The sequence below is a fragment of the Larus michahellis genome, chromosome 8 (assembly GCF_964199755.1).
Source record: "Larus michahellis chromosome 8, bLarMic1.1, whole genome shotgun sequence".
NCBI classification, from domain to species: Eukaryota; Metazoa; Chordata; class Aves; order Charadriiformes; family Laridae; genus Larus; species Larus michahellis.
The window spans coordinates 19,328,134-19,341,020 of NC_133903.1; the positions used below are offsets into that span (position 1 = coordinate 19,328,134).

General features: G+C 57.3%; 1 protein-coding gene across 1 annotated transcript; it reads right to left on the reverse strand.

Moving 5' to 3' along the window:
• Positions 1-3,348: 3,348 nt before the first annotated feature.
• Positions 3,349-7,551, reverse strand: LOC141747809 (noggin-2-like). The gene has a single exon (XM_074598579.1). The coding sequence runs from the start codon at positions 6,424-6,426 to the stop codon at positions 5,785-5,787; it is 642 nt and encodes a 213-aa protein (XP_074454680.1). The 5' UTR covers positions 6,427-7,551; the 3' UTR covers positions 3,349-5,784.
• Between the last annotated feature and the right edge of the window lie 5,336 nt (positions 7,552-12,887).

The following is a 12,887-nucleotide window of genomic DNA, read 5'->3' on the forward strand; positions in this document are numbered from 1 at the left end:
GACCCCCAGCTTCCAGATCCAAGGAAGGAGCCTTTCCCATTGTCCGCTCTGTCGTCGCTCTGGGAGTGTGGGCTGCTGTGAGGGCTCCTCTCCCTTTCCAGGACATCTGTGCAATGCTGAAGAGCAGGGTCTCCTACCACACCCCAACGGTGGTCTGTGGGCCCTTGGTGCTCTGTGCCCCGCTCCAGGGAGTTTGGCAGGAGACTGAGGTTCTCTGAGCAGGGCATTGAACATCCTTGGGAGGGATGGCAGGGCCTGCAAACAGAGAGAGGCAGAATTGGTCCCCCTGAATTCACTGCACCTATGCTGGGCTTGGGCACAACTGTACCAGCCATGTCCTACACATCTGCTTCAGGGCTTGGGTGTCTCCCTGGCAGATGCATCCAGTGCAAAAAAAAAAAAATATGTAGACTGTTTGGCTGTTTGCAAACTAGCCCTGCTTTTTTTGTGAATGGATTCATTCACCGTCCGTCTGAAAGAGCCATTTTAGCCAATGGTCGGCTTGCGAGTGCTGCCTCCCAGCTAGTCGTGATTTGCTCTTCGTGGCTCTGCCTCTCTGATTGGGCTCCTAGGCGCCACATGATGTGGTCCTTCTCCTTGACAGGGTGTCTGACATTTTTGAGTAGAATACCAAACAGCTAACATCGAAGAGCAATCATGTCTCCTGGATGGTGCTGCTGTTAATGTTTGGTTTTAATCACCGAGGGGGAAGGGAGGCTCATGCACATTTTTTGCAGATGAACCAGCAGTCCGTCTGACATCTTTGGAGTGACAGTGAGTAAAGCCCTAGATACTCCCTGCATCCCCTCACACGCATGCTGCCAAGGGGTCAGGGCCCAGCTCCGCCGAGCAGCAACTAGGCATGTGGTTGGGTTTACTGTACACGGAGACACAGGCAGCTAAGGAGAACTGCACAGGAGGGGAGGGAGAGAAAGGCAGCCTGAGGTGGGGCTTGCACAGAGGAAGCAGATCCCCCACCCTCGCACCCAGCAGCCCTGGGGAGATGGCGAGAAAAGAGCTCACCTCTGCCTACCCCATGGGGCATGCCGGCTGTCAGCATGGTCCACCCTGGCCTGTACGCTGTTAACCCTGAGCGTTGTTGCACGTTTTCAATCGTTGTAACAAATGAGGAGCTGGGGGTGTCTGGAGGGAGCAGGTCCAGCTGAGCTGGAGCTCTTGGCCAGCAGCGGTCAGCAGGACGGGCTCACCAGGGACCTGCTGGTGGACCAAGCAGGGCGTGCAGGGGGACTGGCTTTCCCCAACAGCTCCCGGTGGCCATGCTGGGCTGCGAAGGCGAGTGACAGCAAATGTTCACACCAGGGGAGGAGACGAGCACAATTTTGCACATTGGAAAAAGGCCCGGTTTAACCTGGGCTCGAAAGTTTGAGGAGGCCAATCACTGCCTTCAGACCATTCGTCTGCCTTTCTAGGAATGATGAGTGATGGGCTTAGATCATCACCCGGGCCTGAGTCAGATATCTCAAGAGCTGGCATTAGACATCTGCGAGCTCTGGCCCCGTGAATCTGGGTCACCCTGACAGAGCCGGCACGCCAACAGAAACTGCATTCCTGGAGACCAGCTTTAGCTGAGGGGACCTGAGCTAAATGGGGCAAGGCAGCAAGGGAAAACGGGGATGAAATACGCTTTGGCATTGGAGACAAAAGAGTTAACCTGCTGCTGGTGTCAAGGCCAAACCCGGATGTGACAGAAGAATGGAAAAGGGCCTCAGTACCACTCAGTCAAATGTCAGAAGCCGTCCTGAGCTCGCGCTCTCCCAAAACAAACAAGATCGTCTAAATCTGGGTTCGTCCATGGGAGAGCAATTCCCCAGGTGATAGAAGGGCCTTGACATGCAGAAGGAAGAGATGGAGACTTCTGCGGACCCAAGAGAGGGGCTTTCTGCTCCAAGTCGGGCTTTGTAGGGACTACAAGGAAGAGACATGGATGTGATCCAGCCAAGGGAGCTGCCCCAGCACAGCATGTGGTGTCGGAACAGGCGAGCTCTGGCCAGCGCTGGCTGTGGAGGGGAAAGCTGCCTTTGCTTCCCCCGTTGTGCCAGTGGATGCATGCTCCCAGGATGTGGGGCAGCCAACAGGTCCCATGGAGCCTCCTCTGCCACCTGCGCTCCGCCCTGCCTCAAGGAAGAAGGGGTTAAAGCACTGATCCTCCTGCTGACCACCTTCTGCTTAACCCCTGAGCTTCAGCGCAGAGAAGGGAGACCGCATAGCGTGTGGCTCACTGCAGCTTCGCAGGGCATGGACACGGTCCCCTTGCAAATACTGGGCGAACGGAGGGACTGTCTGGGTGCCCAGGAGCGGGTGTGCACGTGCCTGTCAGTGTCTGGCCATGGCCGTGCGTGTCTCTTGACAACGTGATGACAAGTGGGACCCAACCTAGAGGACGCCACCCTTCCTCGGTGCTCCGGGCCCACCTCCGAGGCCATCACCCCAGAGCACAAGGGGAAAGACCCACATCTTCAGAAGTTGGCACCCACCACATCTCGGGGTTCTGACGGTTCTGCCTGTTCTGCCCCCTTCTCCCCCCACCCCCCAAGCTTGTCCCTTAATCACAAGCAGCTTGGGGAGACAATGAAATAACCGCACCAAAGAACCAGGCTTGTTCCCCTTTGTCTTTGGCTCCTTTGAGGCTCAGCAGACGAGGCGAGCCATCACGCCCACGGCCTGGCCGTCACACGTCCGACTCATCGCCTCCCAGGGCAGCCGAGCAGGGGCTGCCTCGGCACGAGGCGACCGCGTGTTGGCACGAGGTGACCGCGGGCCAGCGCTGCGGCAGGTTGTGGAGGCCCCCACCCCGCGGGGCCGCCCTCTGCCAGCACTGAATGCCTCGGCACTCGGGCCTTTTGCTTTCGCCTCCAGACAAGCCGTCATCTCAAGCGGGACCACTGAGTTCTCCCCAGAGACGGAGGCAGCCCCCCTCCTCCCTCCAGCACATGGCACGGAGGCTTTTAGGCTGGTTTTCGCTGGAGTTCACACAAATCTCGCCTTCCCTATTCCCACCCCCCTCCTTCCCCGCGCAACTGAACTCAGCCATTGAGTCCAGCGAATGGTTTATTTCCCAGGTTAGCACAAAGCAGGGGTCTCTGTGTGCCCCTGGAACCAGCAGAACAAAACGCACAAAGACGTTAGAGGGCCATTTGTAACCAAATCCCAACACACCAGATACTGTTGGGATTATGTCAGAAATATTTTCCCAGAATGCCCTCCCCCCATGCTCCCTCCTACAGATGTTCGGCCCCCACACCACAGATGTTGTTCCTCTTGCAAAATGAGCTTTCCCCTTCCTCTCCCAAATGCCCCTGATGTTTTGCACATTGCCTTCACCGAGGTCTCTTTTTCACCCTGCCCTTCGCGTCCCCCCCTTCCCTGGTCCTTCGCTGACGAAGGCGTGGAAAGGCCAACCTGCTTCCTCGTGCGGGGCTGAGTGGATGGCCACAGGGCTCTGCGTGGACATCGGCTGTTGGATGTCACTGTCCCTCTCGCCTTGTCCCCACCACGCCCTTTAGGAAAGCCCTCTCTCTGTTTCGGCCTCAATCTGTGTATGACCTCCGGGCTCTGCCAGCCTGCTCTATGGGGGCTCGCTGCAGCGCGGTCCCCCCGGAGGAAGATGGAGGGATGTGAGCCAGACCCCTCGGAGGGTCCCAGCGCCTTCCCAAGGGCTCGGTGTCATGCTGCTCTCCTCTGCTGCCTGCCGAGCTGGAGGGGGACGGGGTCTCCCTGCCTCTCTGCAGACGGCTTGGCAGAGCTCGGCTCCTCGCTGGCAAGGGCCTTCGGCAGCAGTTTGTTCCTCGGGGATGCCGGGCGCGTTTCAGACACCGGAGGGAACGGCCAAACCTTCCCCTCCAGCACCGGCAGCCCACGCGGAGCACACAGGGGGACGGCCTGGCAGCCTGTCAGGGCCCCGCTCCAAGTCCTATGACAAGACAGACAGACAGACAGACAGATCTCCGTCGGGAGCGGGCTTGCACTGCCAGTGCCCCCGCTCGCCAGTGCCGGGCTCCTCCCCAGCCGGCCAGACTGCCAGCAGCCTGCCCGTGCGGAGCCATCCTGTCTCTCCCTCGCCCTGGCTCCATGAACTCCAGCGGGAGAGCCGTGGGTGCTGCTGGCCCTGGCACAGGCAGGCGGCAAGCTGAGGGCACGCAGCACTGTTGCAGGACTGGCGTGTCCTCCTGACCCCAGCACGCACCCAGCAGAGGTGCCAGCCCCGGGGCTCCATCACGGCAATGGGGCTGGGCACAGGGCTCGTCTCCATCCTTCCCTCCTGTGCTAGTGGCGGCAGCCGAGAAAAAACATTTGTTCTGACACGCACGAGGCTGCCAAGCTGTGTCAGGCGATTTGATGGCCGGGGCAGTAACCTCGACCGCTTCCTCTGCCAGCGGGAGAGCCGAATCCAAGAGCCACAGAGCATGCGGGAGCCCGGGATGGGCGACAAGAAGCAGGAATCTCCCAAGGACTTCAGATGACACCTCCTTGTCCGGGACATCGCAGCTCTTTCATGCGTTACGAGCCAATTCTCTCGTGTCTTTTTTTTTTTTTTTTCTTCTCCCCAACAAGTTATATACGCAAAGAAAACCCAGAGCGGGATCCAGGAGAGGCGTAAACTGGTGGAGCTCTACCAACCTTCGGGGCGTCTCGTGACTTACACCAGCGTTGCCCAGCCAAAGCCCTTTACTCATCACCTGCTCCGAGCAAGAATTCGAGTCTCCGCTGGTCTCCCAGGGAGCTGGGGTGCAGCGCGGGGTTTTTCTTCAAAGATAGAGTTTATTGCTAAAAATGTTTTGATCAGTGATAGCTCATATTTACATTGATATGTTTTTAAAGGAATATTCAAGTAAACATTTCCAATAGTTTCTGGCATAATCTCTAGCTTTTTTTCCTATACACAAACGTTAAAAATAAATAAACTGTACACAGAAAATTTCCTTTAACATCTCTACATGACTATATGTATTCCCACACAACAAAACGATTCCACTCTTTCATAGATTTGTACTTTTCATTAAAATTTCCTCCTTAATTAATTGTTATACACTTTAAAAAAAAAACAAACCCTAGAGAGCTTGGCAAATTAGTTCAAACATCAGTGACAAGGTCTGAAGAAGACAAAAAAAAAATACAGCACAGAGAAACAACCATCTTCGGGGATGCTGCCGTTCTTTCTTCTCCTTTCTTTTTTTTTTTTTTTTTTTACCCGCCCCCCTCCCCTTCTCCTTTTGATAAAATCATCTTTACGGGAAATTTCTGCCCTTCCCTTCAGCAGGGAAGTGCTCAGGTTCTGTGGGGATGGTTTTAAAATGTGGTCCTATGTCTTTAAAATAATAATAATAACAATAATAATTATAATAATAATAAAAAAACAGCTGCAATTTCCCCCCTTTCCTTTAAAATCTCTCTATTTACACTGCTGGTAATTTTTTCTTTTTTTTTTCTTTTTTTTTCTTTTTTAGTTTTTTATTTTCCTTTTGTTAGAAGGCTATATACGTATAAAAATAGACATCTGATTGTAGTGCTTTACTGTGCCTTTGGCCTGCCCTGCAGTTCCTGGGTTCGCTTTTCCCCTCTCAAATAAAATAACATTAAAATAAGTCAAAAAAAAAAAAAACAAAAACCAAAAAACAAAACAAAAGATAAAAATAAATCCCAGTTCCTCCCCCCCCCCCAAACCCCGCGCTGGGGGGTGGGGGGGGGGTGGGGACGTGGAAAAATAACCCCCCAACCCCCCGAAATGCTCCAAAGGCGAGGCGGCGGCAGCGCAAGGCCGGGGCGTTAGCAGGAGCACTTGCACTCGGAGATGAGCGGGTACTGCACGGGGATCCAGGTGCAGTACTTCTGGCTGGACCAGCCCTGGCAGTGCCAGCGCAGGAAGGTCTTGGTGACCGACTTGACGGGCTTGCAGAACATGCCCTCGGGCAGCGAGCAGGACTTCTCGGCCAGGCAGTTGCCCTCCTTGATGTAGCGGGGCCAGAAGCGGACGCCCAGGTCCTTCCAGGTGTAGAGGACGGGGCAGTAGGTGTACGCCCAGAGCCACTGCAGCACCTTCCTCCGCGCCTTCTTGCCCACCCTCAGGCGCGGTCCCTGGGGGGGGCCCAGCTCCAGCCGCCGCAGCTCGGCGGGCAGCGCCGCCCGCCCCCGCCCGGCCGCCGCCTCGGCGCCCGAGGCGTTGGCCGGCCCCGGCACGGCCACGGCCATGAAACCAGGATCGAAATGGCTGCCCAGCTTCTTCCTCAGAGTCCTCTCGTCCAGGTCCTGCTCCTTGGGGTCGTACTCGGGATCCGGGTGCTCCACGATGTCTTTGACGGGCAGGTTGTCGCTGGGCGAGGGTCTCAGCCGCAGGAAGGGCTGCCCGCCCCCTGGGCGCAGCAGCAGCCCCAGGCAGGAGCAGAGCAGGAGCGCCCGGATCGCCGTCATGCTCCGGGCGGGCCCCCGCCGGCCCCGGCTCGGCGCTGCGGGCTCGGCTCCTAGCGCTGCCCGGCGGCGCCTGCCAGCTCCCGGGGACTCATAAATAGGCAGAGACAAAAGTCCGGCGAGGCCCGTTACTTTAAATAGCTCGGCCGGGGTTGTGTGACAGACGCATCTGAGGCTCGCTCCGCGCCCGCGGCCGCTGGCTCCCCGGGACTCCCCGCCGGGCCGGCTCCAGCCGCGGCCGAGAGCGCCGGGGGGTCCGTGCCTCCCCCGCGGGCGGCGGCGGGGCAGGGCAGGGCACGGCGGCGGCCGAGCCTTCCTCCTCCTCCTCCTCCTCCTCCTCCTCCTCCTCCTCCTCCTCTGCCGCCGCTCTCGCTTGCTCCCCCCCAAAATTCACAGCGGACTCGTCTCCATCGCCATGGTGACAGCTGGGCCGAGCCCCACGACAGCTTGTCTAGACGGTGTGACAGGGTTTGGCGTGAGACCGGAGCCCGAGAATAAAACCCTCCTTTATAGCCGGGCGAGCCGGGCGAGGGGGCGGGGAGGAGGGTCACGGCGCGGCCCGCTCGGGCGGCCCCTGCGCGGCCACCGCCGGGGCGCGGGGCTCAGGCGGCGGCGGGCGGCGGCGGCAGCGCCCGCGGCCCGGCCGGGCTCCTCCTCATGGCGAGCGGCTGGGGCGGCCCGCGGCGCCCCGGGGCATCCTCGGCGTGGAGGTGGTGGGGGTGTGGGGGGGGTGTCCCCGGCACCGGCTCCCGGCGCGGTCCCTGGCGTCGCCCGCCGCTCCGTGCGGCTCCTCGGCGGCGGCGGCGGGCAGGGGCGGGCTTGGCCGCCTCTCAGCAACCCCGGCGACCCATGCTGCCGCTGCTGCCGCTGCTGCTGCCGCTGCTGCCGCTGCTCCGGGGGCCCGCTCGGCCCCGCCGCGCTCAGCGCATCCAGCCGCGGCTCTGCGCCTCGCCCGCTCCGCGCCCTGCGCTGCTGCTGCTGCTGCTGCTGCTGCTGCTGCTGCCGCCGGCCCGGCGCGGTGCCGCCCAACCCGGCGGGTCTCGCTCCGGCCCGCTTCGGCGCGGTTCAGCCCGGTGCGGTGCGGTGCGGTGCGGTGCGGTGCGGCCGCACACCCCTGCCCGCCGCCCCCACCGCCCGCCCGCCGCGCACTGCCGCGCCGCCGCCCGCCGCCCAAGTTAAATACGCGCCCGGCGCGCGGCCGCCCCGCCCCCGCTGTCACTTTCGCCGCGCGCTGAGTGACAGCCCCGTCCCCCCCGTCCCCCCGTCCCGTTTCCCCCCCCAACCCCCACCGCGGCCGCCGCCGGGTCCTGCCGCCGCCGCCGGGAGCGGCCGGCGCCGCGCAGCGCCGGGACGAACGGTGGCCTCGGGGCCCTGGCCCGGGCTGGGGCGCGGGGGCGGGGGGGGCCGCGCACGGGGAGGCGCCGGGGCCACCAGCCCAGCGCTGGGCTCGTGGCGTTGGTCCACGAGGCAGAAGGAGCCCTCGCCTGCCCTCGGCATCCTCTGTCTGCGGCGGGGCGGTCCGGGCACCGGCGCAGAGCTCCCGGGCGGCCGATCCCTGGCTCTGCCTCTGCGTTCCACGGCCACCCTGCTGCCCCATCGCAGCCCACGCCACCTTCGGAGCACTCGTCCAGCTTCCCACAGAGCTAAAGGATGAGAAGGGCACCATGTCCCAACAGCCCCTCTCGGGCAGGACCCTGAGGCAGCACACCGGAGTGTGGCACTCCAGGATCACCATCTCGGCACCTTCAGCAAAAGGAGGCTACAGCCTTCCAGGAGCATCACTCTCGCTCAAAAGTGTCCCCGCATCCCTCAGCGTGACATGGCATGATAGAAAGCCGGGATAAATCAGCGGCTGTCTCTTCACCCCTTTCTCAGGAGTGTGGGGCTCAATATTTTGGTGGAGAGCTGGACCCACAACCTTTGAGGAACAGAGGGTGGGAGCCTGGTGTGTGTCAATACAGCGAAAACCCAAACCCTTCTCACCTCTTTTACCTCCACATTGCTCGGCGCTGAGCTCACACTTGAACCATGTCCAGAAATTGGACACACAGCTGGTTCCTCCAGGCTGACAGTGTGTAAGAACATTCCTGCCCATGCCAGTCACTCCCTCCCAAAGGCATGAGATAACCAGCTACCCACTGGGGCCAAGGCAGGGCGCGGAGGGAATGAGGCAGATCGTGGGGCCAGTTTCTCACCGCGATGTGCTTTTGACCCACCAAGCCACGCAAGGGGCTGCAGTGGCAGGGCAGCCAGAGGCACCCCACTGGTGAACGCTGGGCGTGTGCAGAGCCGGGTTCGCTCAGCAAACTAACTAGTAGAACATTTCCCCCTGTTTTTTGTCTCCTCATTATCCCAGAAATTCCAAATGTTGGGTTCAGACAGGAAAAGAAAACACGCACCCCCAAAAATAGAGAGGTCAGAGATCCTGCACTGAGTCTGCATTAAGTCAGAGCATCTTCTTCAGGGAGACAAAGCTGCCGCGTGCCGGCTCAGGAGCCGGTCACGGAGCGTCCTGGTTATTTACAGTGCGCAGGATTAAAGTGCACGGTTTAAACGTATCCAGCCTTTCTTCCCTTGCTGTGGATTTCTGCTGTCATGATCCCCGCTTGGTTTGCTGAACTCTGAGCCTTCCTCCACTCCTTTGGCTCACACACCCTCTGCAATCAGAGTCATGCAACAATGCTGCTCCCCAGCTCTTTTCTCATTATCTCTCAAAACAATTTGCAAAAGAGATGCGTCTCGTTATCCCCCAATATTCTCATTACCAATTTTCTGACCCCAATACGCATGTGATGCTTGAGCCGAAGTCAGCCTGGATGCAGAGGCAGATGCGCTCTCTGCCTTTGCTCGCTGCTGGGTGGGAAAACGCGGGTCTCCCAGCGGTGTCAGAATTAAAGCAAACACAGTAACAAGAAGCAGCTCAGGGCAGAGACACCCAAGAGTCAGGAACGGGGCAATTACTCAGCGAGGTGTACTGCTGTTGGCACTGCTGCCTTAGTAAATCCCGGTGAGGGGATTAACATCTGACTGTAACTGTAATAATAAAATCCGACATGTATACAGCATTTTTCATCCTGAAGGATCCCAAAGCACTCAAGTAACTTAATTCCTTCAGCTGTCTCCTGGACTTTATAAATATGCTTCTTAATCATCCCGCACCAGGCGAAGATGGCTTTGCTCTGGGCATGCTCACGTCACTTGGACAGGTCCTCCGTGGGAGAGGAGAGGTTCTCCAGGGTGGGCTGCAGAAGAGTTCCCCTTTCGGAGGCAAGATCCCTGGAAAGCGGTGCTTGGCATGTCCCGGAGGCCAGAGGGTGGGAGCAGGGGGAAGGCACCAAGGTCTGCAGGGGGCTTGGAAGACTCTCACAGCCTTCCTAGTGGGCAGCCCGCAGTGGGCTAGCTGCCGTGCTCTTGTGCTAGCCAGCGTGAAGCATTTAATTTGGCGTTCTTCTGAACTTTTCAAGGTGTGTGTGTGGGGAGGGCGGAAATAAAGAGAAGCCCCTGGATAGGAAATTTAAGGCTTAATTCTGCCCACAGGGTCCACCAGCCAAAGGCTCCTTCTCCAGCCCCTTCCCATTCTCATCTTTTAGGGACCAGAGGCACTGGGGCAAAATCCTGTTAAAGGCCGCATGCGTGAACTGGGGGCTGAACAGTACTATGTGTTCATATACCTTCCCTCTCACTGCTCTCTGCGGGCACACAGCCCAACTCACTATCTAGCCCTTAATTAAAGGATTTAAAGTTGGAAAGGGTACATATCACATACAGAAAAGCCTTATCAAAATAATTCTGTGTAAGAAGAAAGATGTGATGTTAAAGGCACCTTCTGAACACTGAAGCATTTGCAAACTGCTTACTTTTGCTTCTTTCCCTTATCTGGCAACCTTTTGCCATCTAAAGAAGATCTGAAAAAAATTGAGACAAAAGAAAAAGGGCATTTCTATTTCACATTTGAAACTTAGGCGGTGTCTACTCTGTTTTCACTGGAAGGTTCCACAAGCAAGTAAATTCCTAGTAGCAGAAAAACATCAGTGGTACTGTCTTAGCAACACCGCTATTCAACTGACACGTTTTTTTTATCTTTTAGCTTATTTCGGGCAGCACTAACTTAACTCAAAGCCAGAGATGAAGATACAGAACAAAATTATCTTTGTTACAAAGTCATTCCTACTCCTTCAGCTGTACCCACAAAAACTTCAAATCCACACCTTAAAACATGAAAAAGCTGCTTCCCCAACCCAGGAGACCTGGAAGCCCAAGCTTGGGAACTTAAAAAGTGGAGGAGAGGAGAGGAGAGGAGAGGAGAGGAGAGGAGAGGAGAGGAGAGGAGAGGAGAGGAGAGGAGAGGAGAGGAGAGGAGAGGGGAGGGGAGGAGAGGGGAGGGGAGGGGAGGGGAGGGGAGGGGAGGGAGGGGAGGGAGGGGAGGGGAGGGGAGGGAAAAGAGAAGAGAAGAGAAGAGAAGAGAAGAGAAGAGAAGAGAAGAGAAGAGAAGAGAAGAGAAGAGAAGAGAAGAGAAGAGAAGAGAAGAGAAGAGAAGAGAAGAGAAGAGAAAAGAGAAGAGAAGAGAAGAGAAGAGAAGAGAAGAGAAGAGAAGAGAAGAGAAGAGAAGAGAAGAGAAGAGAAGAGAAGAGAAGAGAAGAGAAGAGAAGAGAAGAGAAGAGAAGAGAAGAGAAGAGAAGAGAAGAGAAGAGAAGAGAAGAACTCCCAGCTAAACATCCTTTGTCTCTTTTGGGTTGTTCTGTTGCTTTCTATTTGCTTGTTTAAGTTTTCCAGGCTCTCTTTATGCTTGAGAAATAATGCTGATGGGCTGGCACGGCAAGTATGGGGAAAGGCTTGGGTCTGACAAGACAAAAGCCCTAATTTTCACTTAAGGAACAACAACAACAAAAAGGACTAAACGTCGGTGCACCAGGTTTTCATTAGAGATATGTTTATTTTCCAGTAGAAATACATTACCCTGCTCTCGTCAGTGTGTCTAAAGGAGTGGTTCCCAAAGTATGCCATGGCAAGTGGTTGGCTGGGCTCCACGGTGCAGCCTCCCGCAGCAGCTCATGGGCTCAGGGCTCCCCGCGGGCTGCTGCGAGCAGCAGGAGGAATTCGGAGGCTGCGAGCAGCCGGCGGGCCCCAAAACCTGGTGGAGGTGAGGGAGAGAGTGAAGCCCACGCAGCTGACCGGGGCTGGCTGGGTCTGGGCACCCACCTCTGCGCAGTGGGGCTCAGGGGCTGGAGATGGGTGTCCCTGCTCGGCCGGACTCCCCCAGGGCAAAAATGTCACTGTAAGGGTCAAATGGATGGGACACAGGGACAGGCAAACACACAGAATGTTTCTCATGTCCATCATAGAGCTGCTAATTTCTGTAAGCAGTTCAGTAGTCCCAATATTAATGACGTTAGTCACCAGCTCACAGGTTTCTCTTCCCACCCCATCAGGAATGGAACGGGAAGAGAAATGGGATGGTAAGAAAGGTGGCCCAGCCACATTCTGCTTTAGGGGCTTAAATCTTGCAGGTCTCGTACTTGCCCTCTTCCCCCCCATCTCCATCCTCCACAGCCATGGGCCACCGGCCCTGACAACCCCCCCCGGCTGCCCTTCCCCAGGGGGGCTGTGGGGGGGCATTTGGGAAAGGTGTCCTCTGAGAAGCCGAGCTGACAGCACCCCGGAGAGACCTTGCAGCCCTGCTCCTGGGCTCTTAGCGCCACCCCGGCACTTACCCTGCACCACCTTCAGATGTGCCAAAGAGCTGCTGGGAAACTGAAAACACCCCTGAAGCTGCAGGGAGGGGATTACTTGTGCCTCAGAAATACATTTTCTCTATACCAAGTAGGGTGGTTTTGCTATTCTGAGCTTCCTGGCCTCCTTTTTTTTTGTCCTTATCACGAGGTACTTTTTCTGCTTTTCAAGCTCCTTGTGACTTTCTTCCTCTTGGCACCGTGGTTTTGTGCCCCATCCCTCGCTGCCTCACCCATTTGCGATCCAAAGTGGTTTCCTACTGTGTGCCTGGCCCTGTGTGTCTCCCTATTTTCTGTGAGCTGTACCTGACTGTCCCCATCAGCTGCCTGGAGCTTGTACTTCAACCTTCGCGCTGCAGATGCCTGTGCCGTGTGTTGGCTGCAGCACCTTGGTCTCCTGCACCCCATACCGCTCACTCCAGCTCCCCGCTTCCCTGCCGTCCCTGAGAGCCCAGCAATTGCTCTACCGGTTCCAGTTAACAGTCTACCCAAATCCTGGCGCATTTCCAGTAGTGCCAGATGTCCTAAATGCTACAGAAAAACCTACCTTACCACCATTACATATGAAGAAGTCCAAGGGGGGGTTTCCTCCCTCTTCCCTTACAGCCTGGGGTTGATTATGTCCAATTTGCTGTGGCCCAGGCCCCAGACAACTGGGACGGGTGATGCCCAGGGTGGTGGAGAAGGCTGCTCTGAGAGAAAGGTTTGGTTCCTCTCAATCCATTCATAGTGACT